The sequence below is a fragment of the Linderina pennispora genome (genome assembly GCF_002104995.1).
Source record: "Linderina pennispora strain ATCC 12442 chromosome Unknown DL89scaffold_4, whole genome shotgun sequence".
Classification (NCBI taxonomy): Eukaryota; Fungi; Kickxellomycota; class Kickxellomycetes; order Kickxellales; family Kickxellaceae; genus Linderina; species Linderina pennispora.
In genome coordinates, this window is record NW_024468252.1 from 144083 (window position 1) to 167350 (window position 23268).

The window sequence follows — 23268 nt, forward strand, 5'->3', positions numbered from 1 at the left end:
GCAGCATTTGGCGGCTTTTCCTTTAGGACCTCCATCTAAGATACAAATAAACGCTCTTTCACCATGAGCTAGCCGGGCATCTCTTCTTCGCTCCTCTTAGCACAGTAATCTTTTTGCACTCTTTCGCCGCTGCAACGCACTGTTTGCCGCCCTGAGTATGCCCAGATTATGCCCTGAGTATGCCCAGCACCACCCAGTACTGCCCAGTACTGCCCAACAGCCACACCACCAACTGCAACTGCAACTGCAACCGCCAGCACCATAGTGCTTACCCGTTACGCATAAATTTCAAAAGTTCCCTGAATTATTTGGAATTTGTGAAGAAATGGCGAACTACATTCCCCTCATTGCCTCTGGCAACGCACCAACCCAACCTGCAACCGTGAATGACCTGGCTGTAACCAGTGTTCCCATGGCGCAACACTCCCACCATGGTGGAGCTACTGCGCAAATGCCCCAAATGGCTGCCATGGCTAATGCAGTGGCGCCACGGCCTACGGGATTCTCGCCAGATCTGCAACCAGTGCAGCTGCTGGCAGCAGTAGTGCCAGATGAAGAATGGGCAGCTCTTGGCATCACCAGCAGTGGCCATGTGGACCACGTCGCCGCTATGCCAGGGACTGGCCCACCGTGCAGGCAGCTCTCATATGCCGAGGCAGTAGGAGGCCACAAGCGCACATGCGCTCCCCGAGGACACAGCACCGGCCAGGGCACAAGCCAAGGCCCACCAGCGCCCCGATGCCCATCACGTCAGATGGAGGCCGAGAAGGCTGAGTATGCACCGCTACTCAACTCGGCAACCATCTATGTGCCAATTGTGAGCACGAACCCCGACCATGCAATGCTGATTAAGAACTAGGTTTTTGCGGCTCTAGGCCGCCCGACGGTGCCACCGTCGCACCGCAACTACCCGATATTCTCTTTCACATGCACGGCAGAGAAGATCGGCGTCACCCTGATGAGCCTGGACGACGCCATCACCATCGCTAAGCACCCATTCCGGCTTGGCAACCAGGAGCTGCAGTGGACATCGGCAATGGGCGTGATCCATCACGTAGCCATTGCCCACGTCCCAGCAACGCTGCCCTACAGAATCCGCGCAGCACTCAGGCCCTACGGCCAAGTTTCCCACCTGGAGCCGGTTCTCATCAACCAGCGCCACTACGGAGACTGGGAGTTCCTACTCCATGTCCCCAACGGGAAGACGCTGCCTGCATCTTTCAAGATGCACAAGCATCCGCTCCCAATCCCTCTCCTGCGGGGCGATTATGCCACCATGGCATGCCCACGATGCAAGGAGATCAACCCTGAGCAGTGCCACTGCCCAGGCCCTCAGCACCATTGCGCCCGCTCCCAGTGCTATAGCGCTAACCACAACAACCAAGCTGAGGTGCTAGTTGCAGCCACCCCAGCTGCACAGACCCACGAGCCCTCCCCCGACCTAGATGTGCAAATGAGTGAGCATGCCATTGCACAATCGGCAGACCAGCCATGCAACTCTAATGGCCAACCAGTTTCGATCTCACCAGCCATCCTTATGGCTGAGGCATCACCAAATGCACAAATGGCATCCCTCCCAACCACACCTTCTACACAGTAGGCCCCACCAATGGAGGCCATTCACAATCACTAAACTAAGTAAAAAATAATTAGAAGTTGTAAAACTTTTTGTTCTTTTGTTTTTTTTGAACTTCTCCGAAACCCCCTTTGGCATCCTGAAAAATTTCAGTTGATTTCTTGTGACCCAGCCTGTATCTCAGTAGAAGCATATTAATTGTGTATCAACTGAAATTTTTCAGGATGCCGAAGGGGGTTTCGGAGAAGTGTCTATTCTTATATTTTTGTTTATTAGTTAATCTAGTTGCTAAAATCTTTTTGGCCATCACTAAACATTCTGATTTTTAAAATATTTTTCAACTGCTAGTAATTGATTTGTTATTTAATACTTGGTTATTCTGATACAAGATATTAAGTTTCTTTAAACTTTCTTATTTGTGAATGGCCTCCTTAAGAGTACATCTTAACTCCCTTTTGGGACTTGAGTTGAAGAATAGAGATAATATGCCTGATATATCTGATGCAAGATATACTAGTAATGGCATCGAACAGCAAGGATTTGTTCAGCAATCTGATATCTTTATGGATTCATGTGTTGTTGAGATTCCTGACTCATATACTCTAATGGATCAACTTCACAATATTACTCCTTTTGATAGATTGCATAGAGTATTTGGTGATGGTTATAGTTTTAAATACATAAGATGCAGCACAAGTGTGACAAATGGTAATGTCTCTGTGTATAAAGTATCTGCTCCAAATGTTGCAATAGCTGATCCTGTACTAACTGATATCTTTCTTAGGATGCATCAAGAACATGTATTTCTTCAAAACTATGATATTACAATGGATTGTCTAAATATTTCTTCTAGAGCTATTGTTAAGGAATTTCTTCTTGATAATGGAATCAGTAGCAAAGATATTCTTGATGATGAAAATAAAGTTGGAGCAAACTGTATTAGCTGGTTTACTGAAGAAGATGAGATAAGAATAAGGAACAAGTTGTATAATAAATTTGTTCAACTCTTAGAAAGTGGTGAAGTTTGCAATCAACTTACTTCTAAGCTATCAGAGCTAGTGATGCCAACTTCTCAGCAATTTGGTGAAACACTTGTTGCTTGTAGGAATGAAGGATTAATGAGGCTTGAGCTTACTGTTCACTCTCCTGAGTTGAAAGAAGTAGAATGGAACACAAACTTAATTGTCAATACTCTTGAGTTTCTTCATAACTGCAGGACATTTGCAACATCTTATGAAAAGCAATGGATGGCACTAGTTGATCAGATTCATAACAAACATACATTGTGTATTTACTTCCATAAAGAACATTCTCTTGGTTACTGCCATTGGTTCAATAAAACAACTAAGAAGAAACAAGGAATAGCTAAAAAGTTGAAAAAGAATGAGGATATGATGACTGTTGTTTCTAATCTTACATTCAATGGACACCCAACTGTTCTTCTTACATATGCTACTAGTAGTGGTCCTCTTGAATCTGAAGTTGTTCTAAGAAGAGATAGTACAAACATCACTATTGTTCCTAGTCAGAGAAACTCCTTCTGGCCAGTTGCTTCAAGAGAAAGACAACAATATACATTTGCTAAAATGGGACTTATTAACTATTGTGGAATACATATTGATTGGTTAACAGCTCAGCAAGCAAGAGAGAAAGTTAGGCTTTCAACTCTCTCAATTGTTAGTGATAATACTGATGGTTTAGGAATAGATGACCTTCTTGCAGATATTAGCAATATTGAACTTGATGATCTAGAACCTACATATTTAAGAGAAAATACTGATCTCAAGCCAGCTAGATATAAAGTTGCTTACAACATACTTCATGTTGGTGATGAGTTCTTAGTTAGTTATTACTTCCTATATACTTTTAGAGGATTACCTTTCTACTATCTAGATATTTCTATGATTCACAATGAAATAGTTAGTAGCACTCATATACTTATCAAAGTACTGGCAAGTAGTCCATTTGGTGAATGTATTGCTTCTGTTATTGGCCAACCAAATCAAGAAGTGGTGCTTAAAGTAACTAGAATTCATAATCGTAGTATCCATACTGAGAGGATCTAGTTTTAAAATGGGCAGTTGGCAACCATTACTTCCATATCTGCACAACTGTAGTTGCATACATCAAACACATGCTTAATACTAACACCCCTGGGGGTTATACAGAGATTCTTATCTGCCCATTAACTATTTATGCATGCTGGAACTATTAGCAATTTCAGTGAAATAAAAATTTCACCCAAACCGCCATCGGCATCTTGGAAAAGTTTCAGTGAACATAATTTCCTTGTGGTTGCTTAGCCACATCTATTGAGATATTGACTTTTGTTGCCCAATGATAATTAACCCCAAATATGCAAAGTTTTTCTTTCTGGTTGAAATTATGTTCACTGAAACTTTTCCAAGATGCCGATGGCGGTTTGGGTGAAATGGCAAAAAAAATATTTGTATTTTTAAAATCAATTATACACACAAAAACATTCTGGACACAACAATTATAATTATCTGTTCCAAAAATATCTAATAGCAAAAAATGGTTTTGAAAACGATTATTCAAATATCTATCTAACAAAATTGCAAATAACTAAAATTTACAAGTCCAGGAATGACCCCTTCCAAAGTGAACTAAGAGCATTACTATCAAGAGTGTTATCAGAAAGAAGAAATATGCCTGATGTCGCTGATGCTAGGTATACTGCTAGAGGTGTAGAGCAACTTGGATTTGAGCATTCTTCTGAAATATTTGTTGACTCATTCATTGTTGAGGTTGTTATTGAGAAATGCAGTGGATCAGATATAAAAGTAAAGCAGAAGTCAGCTAGTGTTAGATTGCATAAAGTATTTGGAGAAGGTTTTGGCTATAAGTATGTTAGAAGTAAGATTAGTGAGCAATATGGACCAGTTGCTATTTATAAAGTATCTACACCAAATATTGCAATAGCTAGTTCTTTGTTAACAGTGAAGTTTGCTGCTATGGCTGATTACAAAATATATCTACAAAATTATGATATCACAATGGATTGTAAGAATGTGTCATCTAGAAATATTATCTATAAATACCTTTTAGAAAGAGGAGTTGAAAAGAAAGATGTTGTAGATGATTTACGCAAGTCTGGCTCTAACTGTATTAGCTGGTTTACAAAGAAAGGAGATGTTAAAGTTAAGAACAAAATTTACAACAAGTTTATTCAGCTTCTTGAGAGTGGTGAAGTTCGTAATCCTCTTAGTTCCAAACTTTCTGAATTTGTAATGCCAACTTTGCACAACTTTGGAGAAACATTGTATGCTTGCAGAAACTCTGGCTTGACTAGGATAGAACTAACTGTACATTCTTCTCAGATGCAAACATTTGAATGGAATAGTAACTTGCTTCTTAACACAGTTCAGTTCATGAATGAATGCAGAACATTTGCAACTTCTTATGAAAAGCAGTGGATGGCACTTGTTGATAAAGTTAGTAGTTGTTATACAGTTTGTATTTATGTGAGACAACAGCATACTCTAGCATATTGTCATTGGTTTAACTCTATCACATCAAAGAAGCAAGGAATTATTAAGAAACTAAACAAGAATGATGATCCAATGGTAGTTGTTGCTAATCTCTCATTCAACAATAGACCTACACTTTATCAAATATATGATTCACTTGAGAGTGGTCTTGAAACAGAAAAAGTTCTTAGAAGAGTTGATGAGAATATAACTATTATTCCAAGTCAGAGAAACTCCTTCTGGTCAACTTATCCTACAACTAAGCAGTATCACACTTTTGAAGAGATGGGATTAGCTAACTACAAAGGAATGCATATTGGTTGGATAGATAGTAAGCAAGCAAAGAGTAAGATATGTCTATCAGAAATGTCAGAGGTTGAATATTCTGCAGATGAGGAAAACATCAATGCATTAACAACAGCAATAGACAATATCACACTAAATGAAACTAGGCATATATTTATTAAAGAGAATACAGATCTGAAACCTTCATTGTATAGAGTTGCTTACAATGTTCTTCAGTTAGATAATGAATTTATAGTTACACATTATGCACTCCATACTTTCAGAGGATATTCATACTTCTATGTTGATATTCATATTAAAGGGAGAGATAAACAGCCAACTCTTATTAGGACACCAGCTGACAGTTCTATTGGAAAAGCAATTTCTCAACAGTTAGGTGAATCAAAGCAACAAACATATCTGAGAGTTGTAAGTGTGGGATATAGAACAATCACAGTTGAGTAGTAACCATTTTAAAACATAGTATAAGCAACCATTCTCTCCATATCTCTATGGAAAGTTTGACAAACATCATATACATGTTCAACCCTTACCTCACAATCAGTAGCAATATGTTGGATCCAATTACGCACTTGTATTGCTAGGTCATCACTCATATCAAAGTCATGAATAAGTAGCAGAGTAAGCATATCTCTTTCTTCCTCACACATCTCAGCTAAGTGTTGCTTGAAGAAGTTTTGGAATGATCCCATTTTCTAAAATTGATAAAAGTTGAAATTTTTATTTATGACTACCTCACACAGATGGACAATCAATTACAAGAATTAAGAGAGAAGGAGTGGAATGTGCTCTACACAACAAAGTGGAGATTTCTTGATGAAGACTGGTTAGTACATAAACAACAGAAGTACTATAGGAGTGAAGCTCATGAAGTGAAAGAAATAAAGCTTATCAAAGATACACTTGTAAAGCAACTTGGAATGATCCCTGTGTTCTTCTTCCTAAATGTTCTATTTGGTGGAAAGCAGTATCCATGTCCATACAGAAATGTTGAGAAAGGACTCTTGATTTTGTACCAGTTAGTTGCTGGGCTATCAATCAATGAGATGGAGAGGTTTATTCCTAAGAGCAGTTATCAGGTAATTCATAATATGTTCTATATCTCAGAGTTAAGTGAGTTGAACAAGAAGCTTTCACACTACTTGCACACAATGTTCTCTACTCCAGAACTAAGAGTGATCTCAGCAAAGATTCAGAATCCACAAGGGTTTAAGCATATTACTCTTATGCTAGATGGACATGACTCACGAGCTCTACATAATGGTGCATACAAACCAAATCTTTATTCCTTCAAGTTGAAGAAGTCAGGATATAGAACACAAGTTTGCATTGATTTGAATGGAATGGTTGTCCTTGTTTCACCAACATGAGGAGTGTAAAGACCACCCAGATTCTAAGATGATTAAGAACATGTCACTATTGAAATATATCTCTCCAGTAGATTGTGTTGTTTTAGATGGTGGTTATCCTCAAAGTATTCTGGAGGAGTTAACAGAAGAAGAAGAGAATGAGAATTTTGGAATGCATAACTTTTGCTTACCAGTTAGAAAGCCAAGAGGAACCAACTTAAGTGAGGCAGAGTTAGAATATAATAGCAAACTTGGGTCATTTAGATCAATGGTTGAGAGCACATTTGGAGAACTAGGTAACACATTTAAGAGACTATCAAATAGAGAAGTTGTGAGAATTAGAAACACAACTGTATACAATGTGCAGTTTAAACTCTGTTGCTTACTCTACAATATGAAGAAGATCCTAGCAGCTAGTAAAGTTCCTGTTGAACATCACCACACACTTTGGGTTACTATCTAACTTTGACTACCCAAGCAACAACCAGGAGAGATCAACACATGCTGAAGTTGGAAGTAGTTTACCACAAAAAGTAGAGTTAGAGGCTTCAATGAGAGAACTACAAGATAGACTGATTCAAGCTAAAATTGATGAGTCAATGAACTTCTATGTTGACATGTCATAAGCAACTTTTAAAATAGGAATTTTTTACAAACTTTACTCAATGATAGAAACATGCTTCAATAAGGGGGTTATACAGAGATTCTTATCTGCCCATTAACTATTTATGCATGCTGGAACTATTAGCAATTTCAGTGAAATAAAAATTTCACCCAAACCGCCATCGGCATCTTGGAAAAGTTTCAGTGAACATAATTTCCTTGTGGTTGCTTAGCCACATCTATTGAGATATTGACTTTTGTTGCCCAATGATAATTAACCCCAAATATGCAAAGTTTTTCTTTCTGGTTGAAATTATGTTCACTGAAACTTTTCCAAGATGCCGATGGCGGTTTGGGTGAAATGGCAAAAAAAATATTTGTATTTTTAAAATCAATTATACACACAAAAACATTCTGGACACAACAATTATAATTATCTGTTCAAAAATATCTAATAGCAAAAAATGGTTTTGAAAACGATTATTCAAATATCTATCTAACAAAATTGCAAATAACTAAAATTTACAAGTCCAGGAATGACCCCCCTATCTTCTGAAACATTCTTAATCCATGCTCTGATATACACTGTTAATTTTCTGCTCATATTGAAATTTCTGCTAAGTAGTTGGACTAGCTTTTCTCTCTCTTCCTCATCTAGCTCAGAAAGTTGATGTTGAAGAACTTATAGGGGGTCATTCCTGGACTTGTAAATTTTAGTTATTTGCAATTTTGTTAGATAGATATTTGAATAATCGTTTTCAGAACTATTTTTTGCTACTAATTATTTTTTCTATAGTTATTATTTGTTATTGTGTCCAGAATGTTTTTGTGTGTATAATTGATTTTAAAAATACAAATATTTTTTTTGCCATTTCACCCAAACCGCCATCGGCATCTTGGAAAAGTTTCAGTGAACATAATTTCAACCAGAAAGAAAAACTTTGCATATTTGGGGTTAATTATCATTGGGCAACAAAAGTCAATATCTCAATAGATGTGGCTAAGCAACCACAAGGAAATTATGTTCACTGAAACTTTTCCAAGATGCCGATGGCGGTTTGGGTGAAATTTTTATTTCACTGAAATTGCTAATAGTTCCAGCATGCATAAATAGTTAATGGGCAGATAAGTGTCTCTGTATAACCCCCTTATTGAAGATATTTCTATCATTAAGTAAAGTTTGTAAAAAATTCCTATTTTAAAAGTTGCTTATGACATGTCTACATAGAAGTTCATTGACTCATCAATTTTAGCTTGAATCAGTCTATCTTGTAGTTCTCTCATTGAAGCTTCTAGTTCTACTTTTTGTGGTAAAGTACTTCCAACTTCAGCATGAGTTGATCTCTCCTGGTTGTTGCTTGGGTAGTCAAAGTTAGATAGAACCCAAAGTGTGTGGTGATGTTCAATAGGAACTTTACTAGCTGCTAGGATCTTCTTCATATTGTAGAGTAAGCAACAGAGTTTAAACTGCACATTGTACACAGTTGTGTTTCTAATTCTTACAACTTCTCTATTTGATAGTCTCTTAAATGTGTTACCTAGTTCTCCAAATGTGCTCTCAACCATTGATCTAAATGACCCAAGTTTGCTATTATATTCTAACTCTGCCTCACTTAAGTTGGTTCCTCTTGGCTTTCTAACTGGTAAGCAAAAGTTATGCATTCCAAAATTCTCATTCTCTTCTGCTTCTGTTAACTCCTCCAGAATACTTTGAGGATAACCACCATCTAAAACAACACAATCTACTGGAGAGATGTATTTCAATAGTGACATGTTCTTAATCATCTTAGAATCTGGGTGGTCTTTACACTCCTCAGTTGGTGAAACAAGGACAACCATTCCATTCAAATCAATGCAAACTTGTGTTCTATATCCTGACTTCTTCAACTTGAAGGAATAAAGATTTGGTTTGTATGCACCATTATGTAGTGCTCGTGAGTCATGTCCATCTAACATAAGAGTAATATGCTTAAACCCTTGTGGATTCTGAATCTTTGCTGAGATCACTCTTAGTTCTGGAGTAGAGAACATTGTGTGTAAGTAGTGTGAAAGCTTCTTGTTCAACTCACTTAACTCTGAGAGATAGAACATATTATGAATTACCTGATAGCTGCTCTTAGGAATAAACCTCTCCATCTCATTGATTGATAGCCCAGCAACTAACTGGTATAAAATCAAGAGTCCTTTCTCAACATTTCTGTAAGGACATGGATACTGCTTTCCACCAAATAGAACATTTAGGAAGAAGAACACAGGGATCATTCCAAGTTGCTTCACAAGTGTATCTTTGATGAGCTTTATTTCTTTCACTTCATGAGCTTCACTCCTATAGTACTTCTGTTGTTTATGTACTAACCAATCTTCATCAAGAAATCTCCACTTTGTTGTGTAGAGCACATTCCACTCCTTCTCTCTTAATTCTTGTAATTGATTGTCCATCTGTGTGAGGTAGTCATAAATAAAAATTTCAACTTTTATCAATTTTAGAAAATGGGATCATTCCAAAACTTCTTCAAGCAACACTTAGCTGAGATGTGTGAGGAAGAAAGAGATATGCTTACTCTGCTACTTATTCATGACTTTGATATGAGTGATGACTTAGCAATACAAGTGCGTAATTGGATCCAACATATTGCTACTGATTGTGAGGTAAGGGTTGAACATGTGTATGATGTTTGTCAAACTTTCCATAGAGATATGGAGAGAATGGTTGCATATACTATGTTTTAAAATGGCTGCTACTCAACTGTGATTGTTCTATATCCCACACTTACAGCTCTTAGATATATTTGTTGCTTTGATTCTCCTAACTGTTGAGAAATTGCTTTTCCAATAGAACTGTCAGCTGGTGTCCTAATAAGAGTTGGCTGTTTATCTCTCCCTTTAATATGAATATCAACATAGAAGTATGAATGTCCTCTGAAAGTATGGAGTGCATAATGTGTAACTATAAATTCATCATCTAACTGAAGAACATTGTAAGCAACTCTATACAGTGATGGTTTCAGATCTGTATTCTCTTTGATAAATATATGTCTAGTTTCATCAAGTGTGATATTGTCTATTGCTGTTGTTAATGCATTGATGTTTTCCTCTTTTGCAGAATAATCAACCTCTGATATTTCTGATAAACATATCTTACTCTTTGCTTGCTTACTATCTATCCAACCAATATGCATTCCTTTGTAGTTAACTAATCCCATCTCTTCAAAAGTGTGATACTGCTTAGTTGTAGGATAAGTTGACCAGAAGGAGTTTCTCTGACTTGGAACAATAGTTATATTCTCATCAACTCTTCTAAGAACTTTTTCTGTTTCAAGACCACTCTCAAGTGAATCATATATTTGATAAAGTGTAGGTCTATTGTTGAATGAGAGATTAGCAACAACTACCATTGGATCATCATTCTTGTTTAGCTTCTTAATAATTCCTTGCTTCTTTGATGTGATAGAGTTAAACCAATGACAATATGCTAGAGTATGCTGTTGTCTCACATAAATACAAACAGTATAACAACTACTAACTTTATCAACAAGTGCCATCCACTGCTTTTCATAAGAAGTTGCAAATGTTCTGCATTTATTCATAAACTGAACTGTGTTAAGAAGCAAGCTGCTATTCCATTCAAATGTTTGCATCTGAGAAGAATGTACAGTTAGTTCTATCCTAGTCAAACCAGAGTTTCTACAAGCATACAATGTTTCTCCAAAGTTGTGCAAAGTTGGCATTATAAATTCAGAAAGTTTTGAACTAAGAGGATTACGAACTTCACCACTCTCAAGAAGCTGAATAAACTTGTTGTAAATTTTGTTCTTAACTTTAACATCTCCTTTCTTTGTAAACCAGCTAATGCAGTTAGAGCCAGACTTGCGTAAATCATCTACAACATCTTTCTTTTCAACTCCTCTTTCTAAAAGGTATTTATAGATAATATTTCTAGATGAGATATTCATACAATCCATTGTGATGTCATAATTTTGTAGATATATTTTGTAATCAGCCATAGCAGCAAACTTCACTGTTAACAAAGAACTAGCTATTGCAATATTTGGGGTAGATACTTTGTAAATAGCAACTGGACCATATTTTTCACTAATCTTACTTCTAACATACTTATAACCAAAACCTTCTCCAAATACTTTATGCAATCTAACACTAGCTGACTTCTGCTTCACCTTTATATCTGATTCACTGCATTTCTCAACAACAACCTCAACAATGAATGAGTCAACAAATATTTCAGAAGAATGCTCAAATCCAAGTTGCTCTATACCTCTAGCAGTATACCTAGCATCAGCGACATCAGGCATATTTCTTCTTTCTGATAACACTCTTGATAGTAATGCTCTTAGTTCACTCTGGAAGGGGGTCATTCCTGGACTTGTAAATTTTAGTTATTTGCAATTTTGTTAGATAGATATTTGAATAATCGTTTTCAGAACTATTTTTTGCTACTAATTATTTTTTCTATAGTTATTATTTGTTATTGTGTCCAGAATGTTTTTGTGTGTATAATTGATTTTAAAAATACAAATATTTTTTTTGCCATTTCACCCAAACCGCCATCGGCATCTTGGAAAAGTTTCAGTGAACATAATTTCAACCAGAAAGAAAAACTTTGCATATTTGGGGTTAATTATCATTGGGCAACAAAAGTCAATATCTCAATAGATGTGGCTAAGCAACCACAAGGAAATTATGTTCAGGGGGTTATACAGAGACACTTATCTGCCCATTAACTATTTATGCATGCTGGAACTATTAGCAATTTCAGTGAAATAAAAATTTCACCCAAACCGCCATCGGCATCTTGGAAAAGTTTCAGTGAACATAATTTCAACCAGAAAGAAAAACTTTGCATATTTGGGGTTAATTATCATTGGGCAACAAAAGTCAATATCTCAATAGATGTGGCTAAGCAACCACAAGGAAATTATGTTCACTGAAACTTTTCCAAGATGCCGATGGCGGTTTGGGTGAAATGGCAAAAAAAATATTTGTATTTTTAAAATCAATTATACACACAAAAACATTCTGGACACAATAACAAATAATAACTATAGAAAAAATAATTAGTAGCAAAAAATAGTTCTGAAAACGATTATTCAAATATCTATCTAACAAAATTGCAAATAACTAAAATTTACAAGTCCAGGAATGACCCCCTCACTGAAACTTTTCCAAGATGCCGATGGCGGTTTGGGTGAAATTTTTATTTCACTGAAATTGCTAATAGTTCCAGCATGCATAAATAGTTAATGGGCAGATAAGTGTCTCTGTATAACCCCCATAGAATGGGCCCATTATAATAAATGACAACTTTTAAATTTATTAGTACATCGCACAGATGAATCATCAATTACAAAAACTCAGAGAAAAGGAATATCATAAGCTCTACACAAATAAGTGGAAATTTCTAAATGATGACTGGGTAGTTCTTAAGCATACAAAATATCACAGAAGTGAAGTTCGTGAAGTAAGAGAAATCAAACTTATAAAAGATATACTTCTTAAACATCTAGGGATGATTCCTGTTTTCTTCTTTCTGAATGTTTTGTTTGGCTGCACTCATTATCCATGTCCTTACAGAAGTATAGAAAAAGGATTGCTTATCTTATACCAACTTGTAGAAGGATTGTCAATCAATGAAATGGAAAGATTCCTTCCAAGAAGTAGCTATCAAGGTATTCACAATATGTTCTACATTTCAGAAATGCAAGATTTGAATAAGAAGCTGACATTCTATCTGCAAACAATGTTTTCTACTCCAGAGCTACGACTACTTGCAGCAAAGATGCAGAATCCTCATGGGTTTAAACATATAACACTAATGTTAGATGGCCATGATTCAAGAGCTCTACACAATGGTGCATACAAACCAGGACTTTATTCCTTCAAGTTGAAGAAGTCAGGATATCATACACAAGTTTGCATTGATATAAATGGAATGGTTCTACTTGTTTCACCAACAGAAGACTGTAGAGATAATCCAGATTTAAGAATGATTAAAAACATGGGATTATTAAAGAGGATATCCCCTATAGATTGTATTGTGCTTGATGGTGGCTATCCACAGAGTGTTCTTCAAGAGATGACAGAGGAAGAAGAGCAGGAGGACTTTGGAATGCATAACTTTTGTTTGCCAATTAGAAAGCAGAGAGGGGTAAACTTATTAGAAGCAGAAGTAGAGTACAATTCCCATCTTGGATCATTCCGTTCAATAGTAGAAAATACATTTGGAGAACTAGGAACAACATTCAAAAGGTTGTCAAATAAGGAGATTGTTCGAGTAAAGAATAAGAATGTTTACAATGTGCAAATGAAACTGTGCTGTGTATTATATAATATGAAGAAAATACTAGCAAACAGTGATGTGCAAGTAGAACATCATCATACTCTCTGGGTTATGACAAACTTTGACTATCCTGAATCACACAATGAAAGATCAACACAAATGGAACCAACATATACTTTACCTCAAAAGGTTGAGTTTGAAGCATCAATGGAGATCAGTCAGAAATGGTTAGCTATTTAATAATTATTAGTATTTTTATTGTTTTCTTGTTCAGATGCCAAATATGGTGCTTCTACGAAACCCCCTTCGGCATCCTGAAAAATTTCAGTTGATTTCTCGGGACGCAGCCTCTATCTCAGTAGAAGCATATTAATTGTGTATCAACTGAAATTTTTCAGGATGCCGAAGGGGGTTTCGTAGAAGCACCATATTTGGCATCTTTGTTTATTTGTTAATTTAGTTGCTAGAATCTTTTTGGCCATTGCTAAACATTCTGTATTTTAAAATATTTATCTACTGCTAGTAATTGATTTATTATTTATTAATTGGTTATTCTGATAATAGATATTTAGTTTCTTTAAACTTTTATATTTATGAATGGCCTCCACTTGTGCCGTGGGGCAGCTATGGCCCATATGGCAGGAAGTCAACAAGGCCTTCTGGGGGAGTTGCCCTGGTTGGCATTGGAGGCCATTCACAAATAAGAAAGTTTAAAGAAACGTAATATCTTGTATCAGAATAACCAAGTATTAAATAACAAATCAATTACTAGCAGTTGAAAAATATTTTAAAAATCAGAATGTTTAGTGATGGCCAAAAAGATTTTAGCAACTAGATTAACTAATAAATAAAAATATAAGAATAGACACTTCTCCGAAACCCCCTTCGGCATCCTGAAAAATTTCAGTTGATACACAATTAATATGCTTCTACTGAGATACAGGCTGGGTCACAAGAAATCAACTGAAATTTTTCAGGATGCCGAAGGGGGTTTCGGAGAAGTTCAAAAAAAACAAAAGAATAAAAAGTTTTACAACTTCTAATTATTTTTTACTTAGTTTAGTGATTGTGAATGACCTCCTAGTGATTGTGAATAACCTCCAAATGCTGCCATTTTAAAACATCATGTTCTAGTCATCAAGTCGTTATCATCCTATTTATAACTATTTTTCTAATACTAAGCAATCATATATATCATCAATTTTAGAAAGAATCAAATTATGCCATTTTAAAAAATCATAATAAATTCATCAAGTTGTTAGAATCCCATCTGTAATTAATAGATATGCACCAAGCAATCATATATGTCATCAATTTTAGAAAGCATCAAACTGTGCTATTTTAAAACATCAAATATACAAGTCATATAAGAATATGCCTAATATAGTAAATGTTCTTAAAAGAGTTGATGATAATATATCTATTGTTTTAAATCTGAGAAATTACTTCTGGTCTATATATCCTATATCTAAGCAATATCACACTTTTGATAAGATGTGATTAGTTTACTATTAAGAGATGCATATTAGTTAGATAGACAGAATATACTCAAATAAGCAAATAATATGATTTGTCTATAAGAAATGTCTGAGGTGTAGTTTCTATAGGTGAACAAAAGATCAATGCACTAACAACAGTGATTGAAGATGCCATACTAGATGAAATAAGGGCAATATTTATATGAGAATCTAGATCTTAAGCCTTTAGTAAAGAGTTGCTCATATTGTTCTCTATTTCAGTAATGGTTTTGTAGTTACATATTATGCACTCTGTATATTCAGAGGACATTCCTACTACTATTTAGATATTCATATTAATAGGAGAGATATACAGCCAACTCATATTTAGATACCAGATGATAGTTCTTTTGGAAAAGCAATTACTCTATAGAAAGGAATAATACACCAACAAATATATCTAAGAGTTATAAGTGAGGGCTACAGAATGGTCACAGTTATATAACTACCATTTTAAAACATATTATATGCCACCATCCACTCCATATATCTATGGGAATTTTGACACACTTCATATATATGTTCAACCTTTATCTCATAAAAAGTTCCACTAAGTTGGATCCAATTATGCACTTGGAATGCTAAGCCAGTACTCATGTTAAAGTCATGGATAAGCACTAAAGTTAGTATATCTCTTTCTTCAGTACTCAGATCAGCTATATGTTTCTTAAGGAAGTTATGGAATGATGGCATTTTCTAAAATTGATAATGAACCAGAGTTGTGTATCTTATCTTACCACCCATGAACAATCAATTATAAGAATTACAAGAGAAGGAGTAGAATATGCATTAGATAATAAAGTTTTAAAAGTTCTAACTATCTTTTACTAAATTTAGCAGTTATGAATACCCTCTATATTGGAGGCCATTCATAAATATAAAAGTTTAAAGAAACTAAATACCTATTATTAGAATAACTAATTAACAAATAATAAATCAATTACTAGCAGTAGATAAATGGGGGTTATACAGAGACACTTATCTGCCCATTAACTATTTATGCATGCTGGAACTATTAGCAATTTCAGTGAAATAAAAATTTCACCCAAACCGCCATCGGCATCTTGGAAAAGTTTCAGTGAACATAATTTCAACCAGAAAGAAAAACTTTGCATATTTGGGGTTAATTATCATTGGGCAACAAAAGTCAATATCTCAATAGATGTGGCTAAGCAACCACAAGGAAATTATGTTCACTGAAACTTTTCCAAGATGCCGATGGCGGTTTGGGTGAAATGGCAAAAAAAATATTTGTATTTTTAAAATCAATTATACACACAAAAACATTCTGGACACAATAACAAATAATAACTATAGAAAAAATAATTAGTAGCAAAAAATAGTTCTGAAAACGATTATTCAAATATCTATCTAACAAAATTGCAAATAACTAAAATTTACAAGTCCAGGAATGACCCCCAATATTTTAAAATACAGAATGTTTACTACTGGCCAAAAAGATTTAAGCAACTAGATTAACAAATAAACAAAGATGCCAAATATGGTGCTTCTACGAAACCCCCTTCGGCATCCTGAAAAATTTCAGTTGATTTCTCGGGACGCAGCCTGTATCTCAGTAGAAGCATATTAATTGTGTATCAACTGAAATTTTTCAGGATGCCGAAGGGGGTTTCGTAGAAGCACCATATTTGGCATCAGAACAAGAAAACAATAAAAATATTAATAATTATTAAATAGCTAACTATTTCTGACTGATCTCCTTATAGAATTAGATTTATTCAAAAGCTGCCATTTTAAAACATCATGTTCAAGTCATCAAGTCGTTATCATCCTATTTATAACTATTTATCTAATACTAAGCAATCATATAACTCATCAATTTTAGAAAGTATCAAACTATACCATTTTAAAAAATCATAATAAATTCATCAAGTTGTTAGAATCCCATCTGTAATTAATAGATATGCACCAAGCAATCATATGTGTCATCAATTTTAGAAAGAATCAAGCTGTGCTATTTTAAAACATCAAATTCAAGTCATCAAGTCATTAGTACTCCATCTGTAATTAATCAATATGCACCAAGCAATCATATGTATCATCAATTTTAGATTGAAGGAATCGATTTTGAATTTCAACAATAGATGCTTCTAACTCTGCTTTTTGGGGCAAAGTATGTATTGGTTCCACTTGTGTTGACTTATCATGTGTATCAGGGTAATCAAAGTTGCTCATAACCCAGAGTGAGTGATGATGATCAATATGTACATCACTATTTGCTAGTAACTTCTTCATATTATAGAGTAAGCAGCATAACTTCATTTGCACATTGTAAACATTCCTATTCTTTACTCTAACAATCTCCCTGTTTGACAGCCTTTTGAATGTATTGCCTAGTTCTCCAAATGTATTTTCTACCATTGAACGGAATGATCCAAGATGGGAATTATATTCAGCTTCTGTTTCTGATAAGCTTGTTCCTCTCTGCTTTCTTACTGGTAAACAAAAGTTGTGCAGTCCAAAAGTATCCTGCTCTTCTTCCTCAGTCATCTCTTCCAAAATACTTTGTGGATAACCACCATCAAGCACAATGCAATCAATAGGTGATATATTCTTCAGCAACCCCATGTTCTTAATCATTCTTGAGTCTGGGTGATCTCTACAGTCTTCAGTTGGTGAAACAAGTAGAACCATTCCATTCACATCAATGCATAGTTGTGTGCGATATCCTGATTTTTTCAATTTGAATGAATAGAGATCTGGTTTGTATGCTCCATTGTGTAGTGCTCTTGAGTCATGGCCATCTAACATTAGTGTTACATGTTTAAACCCTTGAGGATTCTGTATCTTTGCTGCAAAGACTCGTAGTTCTGGAGTTGAAAACATTGTTTGCAGATAGTATGTTAGCTTCTTGTTCAAATCTTTCATTTCAGAAATATAGAACATATTATGAATAGCTTGATAGCTACTCCTAGGAATGAATCTTTCCATTTCATTGATAGACAATCCTTCTACAAGTTGGTATATGATGAGCAGTCCTTTCTCTACACTTCTATAAGGACATGGATAATGAGTGCAACCAAACAAAACATTCAGAAAGAAGAAAACAGGAATCATCCCTAGATGTTTAAGAAGTGTATCCTTTATTAGTTTAATTTCTCTTACTTCACGAACTTCACTTCTGTGATATTTTGTATGTTTTAGAATTACCCAGTCATCATTCAGAAACTTCCATTTGTTTGTGTACAATTTGTGATATTCCTTTTCTCTGAGTTCTTGTAATTGATGATTCATCATTGTGAGGCACTCATAAATTTAAAAGTTGTCATTTATTGCAATGGGCCCATTCTACAAATTCTTCAACACTCGACTTGCTGAGCTAGATGAGGAAGAGAGAGAAAAGCTAGTCCAACTACTTAGCAAAAATTTCAATATGAGCAGAAAATTAACAGTATATATCAGAGCTTGGATCAGGAATGTTTCAGAAGATAGGGGTGTTACTATTAAGCATGTGTTTGATGTGTGCAACTACAGTTGTGCAGATATGGAAGTAATGGTTGCCAACTGCCCATTTTAAAACTAGATCCTCTCAGTATGGATGATACGATTATGAATTCTAGTTACTTTAAGTACCACTTCTTGATTTGGTTGGCCAATAACAGAGGCAATATATTCTCCAAATGGACTACTTGCTTGTATTTTGATATGAGTGTGAGTACTGCTAACTACTTCATTGTGAATCATATAGATATCTAGATAGTAGAATGGCAACCCTCTAAAAGTATATAAGAAATAATGATGAATTAGGAACTCATCTCCAGCATGAAGTATATTATAAGCAACTTTATATCTAGCTGGCCTAAGATCAGTATTTTCTCTTATGTATGTGGGTTCTAGATCATCAAGTTCAATGTTGCTAATATCAGCAATAAGATCATCTACACCTAGGTCATCAGTATCCTCACTAACACTTGAGAGAGTTGAGAGACAAACTTTCTCTCTTGCTTGTTGAGCAGTTAGCCAATCAATATGCATTCCACGATAGTTAACAAGTCCCATTTCAGCAAATGTGTGTTGTTGCCTTTCTCTTGAAGCAACAGGCCAGAAGGAATTTCTCTGACTAGGAACAATAGTGATGTTTGTGATATCTCTTCTCAGAACAACTTCAGATTCAAGAGGACCACTACTAGTAGCATATGTAAGAAGAAGAGTTGGGTGTCCATTAAATGTAAGATTGGAAACAACAGTCATCACATCCTCATTCTTTGTCAACTTTTTAGCTATTCCTTGTTTCTTCTTAGTTGTCTGATTGAACCAATGGCAGTAACCAAGAGCATGTTCTTTATGGAAGTAGATGCACAACATATGTTTGTTATGAATCTGATCAACTAGTGCCATCCATTGCTTCTCATAAGATGTTGCAAATGTCCTACAGCTACTAAGAAACTCCAGTGTACTAGCAATTAAGTTTGTGTTCCATTCTACTTCTTTCAACTCAGGAGAGTGAACAGTAAGCTCAAGTCTCATTAATCCTTCATTCCTACAAGCAACAAGTGTTTCACCAAATTGCTGAGAAGTTGGCATCACTAGCTCTGATAGCTTAGAAGTAAGTTGATTGCGAACCTCACCACTTTCTAGAAGTTGAACAAATTTATTATACAACTTGTTCCTAATTCTTATTTCATCTTCATCAGTAAACCAGCTAATACAGTTTGCTCCAACTTTATCTTCATCATCAAGAATATCATTGCTACTGATTCCATTATCAAGAAGAAATTCCTTAATCACAGCCCTAGAAGATATGTTTAGACAATCCATTGTAATATCATAGTTCAGAAGAAATACATGTTCCTGATGCATCCTAAGAAAGATATCAGTTAGTGCAGGATCAGCTATTGCAACATTTGGAGCAGATAGTTTGTAAACAGAGACTTTACCATTTCTCACACTTACCATGCACTTTATATAGGAGGTCATTCAGAGATAGTTATCTGCACAACAATTATTTGTGCATATTGAAACTATTGGCAATTTCAGTGAAATAAAAATTTCACCCAAACCGCCATCGGCATCTTGGAAAAGTTTCAGTGAACATAATTTCAACCAGAAAGAAAAACTTTGCATATTTGGGGTTAATTATCATTGGGCAACAAAAGTCAATATCTCAATAGATGTGGCTAAGCAACCACAAGGAAATTATGTTCACTGAAACTTTTCCAAGATGCCGATGGCGGTTTGGGTGAAATGGCAAAAAAAATATTTGTATTTTTAAAATCAATTATACACACAAAAACATTCTGGACACAATAACAAATAATAACTATAGAAAAAATAATTAGTAGCAAAAAATAGTTCTGAAAACGATTATTCAAATATCTATCTAACAAAATTGCAAATAACTAAAATTTACAAGTCCAGGAATGACCCCCAAGAGGAACCAACTTAAGTGAAGCAGAGTTAGAATATAATAGCAAACTTGGGTCATTTAGATCAATGGTTGAGAGCACATTTGGAGAACTAGGTAACACATTTAAGAGACTATCAAATAGGGAAGTTGTGAGAATTAGAAACACAACTGTGTACAATGTGCAGTTTAAACTCTGTTGCTTACTCTACAATATGAAGAAGATCCTAGCAGCTAGTAAAGTTCCTGTTGAACATCACCACACACTTTGGGTTCTATCTAACTTTGACTACCCAAGCAACAATCAGGAGAGATCAACACATGCTGAAGTTGGAAGTAGTTTACCACAAAAAGTAGAGTTAGAGGCTTCAATGAGAGAACTACAAGATAGACTGATTCAAGCTAAAATTGATGAGTCAATGAACTTCTATGTTGACATGTCATAAACATCTTTTAAAATAAGAATTTTCAGTAAGAATTTTGCATTGATAGAAAATGCTTCAATAAGGAGGTCATTCAGAGATAGTTATCTGCACAACAATTATTTGTGCATATTGAAACTATTGGCAATTTCAGTGAAATAAAAATTTCACCCAAACCGCCATCGGCATCTTGGAAAAGTTTCAGTGAACATAATTTCAACCAGAAAGAAAAACTTTGCATATTTGGGGTTAATTATCATTGGGCAACAAAAGTCAATATCTCAATAGATGTGGCTAAGCAACCACAAGGAAATTATGTTCACTGAAACTTTTCCAAGATGCCGATGGCGGTTTGGGTGAAATGGCAAAAAAAATATTTGTATTTTTAAAATCAATTATACACACAAAAACATTCTGGACACAATAACAAATAATAACTATAGAAAAAATAATTAGTAGCAAAAAATAGTTCTGAAAACGATTATTCAAATATCTATCTAACAAAATTGCAAATAACTAAAATTTACAAGTCCAGGAATGACCCCCATACTTAAATCTGTATCCATCACCAAAAACTCTATGCAATCTATCAAAAGGAGTAATATTGTGAAGTTGATCCATTAGAGTATATGAGTCAGGAATCTCAACAACACATGAATCCATAAAGATATCAGATTGCTGAACAAATCCTTGCTGTTCAATGCCATTACTAGTATATCTTGCATCAGATATATCAGGCATATTATCTCTATTCTTCAACTCAAGTCCCAAAAGGGAGTTAAGATGTACTCTTAAGGAGGCCATTCATAAATATAAAAGTTTAAAGAAACTAAATACCTATTATTAGAATAACTAATTAACAAATAATAAATCAATTACTAGCAGTAGATAAATATTTTAAAATACAGAATGTTTACCACTGGCCAAAAAGATTTAAGCAACTAGATTAACAAATAAACAAAGATGCCAAATATGGTGCTTCTACGAAACCCCCTTCAGCATCCTGAAAAATTTCAGTTGATTTCTCGGGACGCAGCCTGTATCTCAGTAGAAGCATATTAATTGTGTATCAACTGAAATTTTTCAGGATGCCGAAGGGGGTTTCGTAGAAGCACCATATTTGGCATCAGAACAAGAAAACAATAAAAATATTAATAATTATTAAATAGCTAACCATTTCTGACTGATCTCCTTATAGAATTAGATTTATTCAAAAGCTGCCATTTTAAAACATCATGTTCAAGTCATCAAGTCGTTATCATCCTATTTATAACTATTTATCTAATACCAAGCAATCATATAACTCATCAATTTTAGAAAGTATCAAACTATACCATTTTAAAAAATCATAATAAATTCATCAAGTTGTTAGAATCCCATCTGTAATTAATAGATATGCACCAAGCAATCATATGTGTCATCAATTTTAGAAAGAATCAAGCTGTGCTATTTTAAAACATCAAATTCAAGTCATCAAGTCATTAGTACTCCATCTGTAATTAATCAATATGCACCAAGCAATCATATGTATCATCAATTTTAGATTGAAGGAATCGATTTTGAATTTCAACAATAGATGCTTCTAACTCTGCTTTTTGGGGCAAAGTATGTATTGGTTCCACTTGTGTTGACTTATCATGTGTATCAGGGTAATCAAAGTTGCTCATAACCCAGAATGAGTGATGATGATCAATATGTACATCACTGTTTGCTAGTATCTTCTTCATATTATAGAGTAAGCAGCATAACTTCATTTGCACATTGTAAACATTCCTATTCTTTACTCTAACAATCTCCCTGTTTGACAGCCTTTTGAATGTATTGCCTAGTTCTCCAAATGTATTTTCTACCATTGAATGGAATGATCCAAGATGGGAATTATATTCAGCTTCTGTTTCTGATAAGCTTGTTCCTCTCTGCTTTCTTACTGGTAAACAAAAGTTGTGCAGTCCAAAAGTATCCTGCTCTTCTTCCTCAGTCATCTCTTCCAAAATACTTTGTGGATAACCACCATCAAGCACAATACAATCAATAGGTGATATATTCTTCAGCAACCCCATGTTCTTAATCATTCTTGAGTCTGGGTGATCTCTACAGTCTTCAGTTGGTGAAACAAGTAGAACCATTCCATTCACATCAATGCATAGTTGTGTGCGATATCCTGATTTTTTCAATTTGAATAAATAGAGATCTGGTTTGTATGCTCCATTGTGTAGTGCTCTTGAGTCATGGCCATCTAACATTAGTGTAACATGTTTAAACCCTTGAGGATTCTGTATCTTTGCTGCAAAGACTCGTAGTTCTGGAGTTGAAAACATTGTTTGCAGATAGTATGTTAGCTTCT

General features: G+C 35.0%; 3 protein-coding genes across 3 annotated transcripts; 1 reads left to right on the forward strand and 2 right to left on the reverse strand.

Moving 5' to 3' along the window:
- Positions 1 to 4: 4 nt before the first annotated feature.
- DL89DRAFT_266140 (uncharacterized protein) lies at positions 5 to 330 on the reverse strand. Its single transcript, XM_040886983.1, has 2 exons — positions 196 to 330; positions 5 to 174 (listed from the first exon to the last, which is right to left on the reverse strand). The coding sequence occupies exons 1-2, from the start codon at positions 261 to 263 to the stop codon at positions 69 to 71; spliced, it is 174 nt and encodes a 57-aa protein (XP_040744636.1). The 5' UTR covers positions 264 to 330; the 3' UTR covers positions 5 to 68.
- Positions 331 to 2061: 1731 nt separating this feature from the next.
- Positions 2062 to 3642, forward strand: DL89DRAFT_256181 (uncharacterized protein; the record flags this gene model as incomplete). Its single annotated transcript, XM_040885417.1, has 1 exon — positions 2062 to 3642. One exon carries the CDS (start codon positions 2062 to 2064, stop codon positions 3640 to 3642), a length of 1581 nt encoding a protein of 526 aa, XP_040744637.1.
- An 18781-nt stretch (positions 3643 to 22423) lies between these two features.
- Positions 22424 to 22984, reverse strand: DL89DRAFT_221721 (uncharacterized protein; the record flags this gene model as incomplete). Its single annotated transcript, XM_040884533.1, has 2 exons — positions 22424 to 22672; positions 22775 to 22984. 2 exons carry the CDS (start codon positions 22982 to 22984, stop codon positions 22424 to 22426), a joined length of 459 nt encoding a protein of 152 aa, XP_040744638.1.
- Between the last annotated feature and the right edge of the window lie 284 nt (positions 22985 to 23268).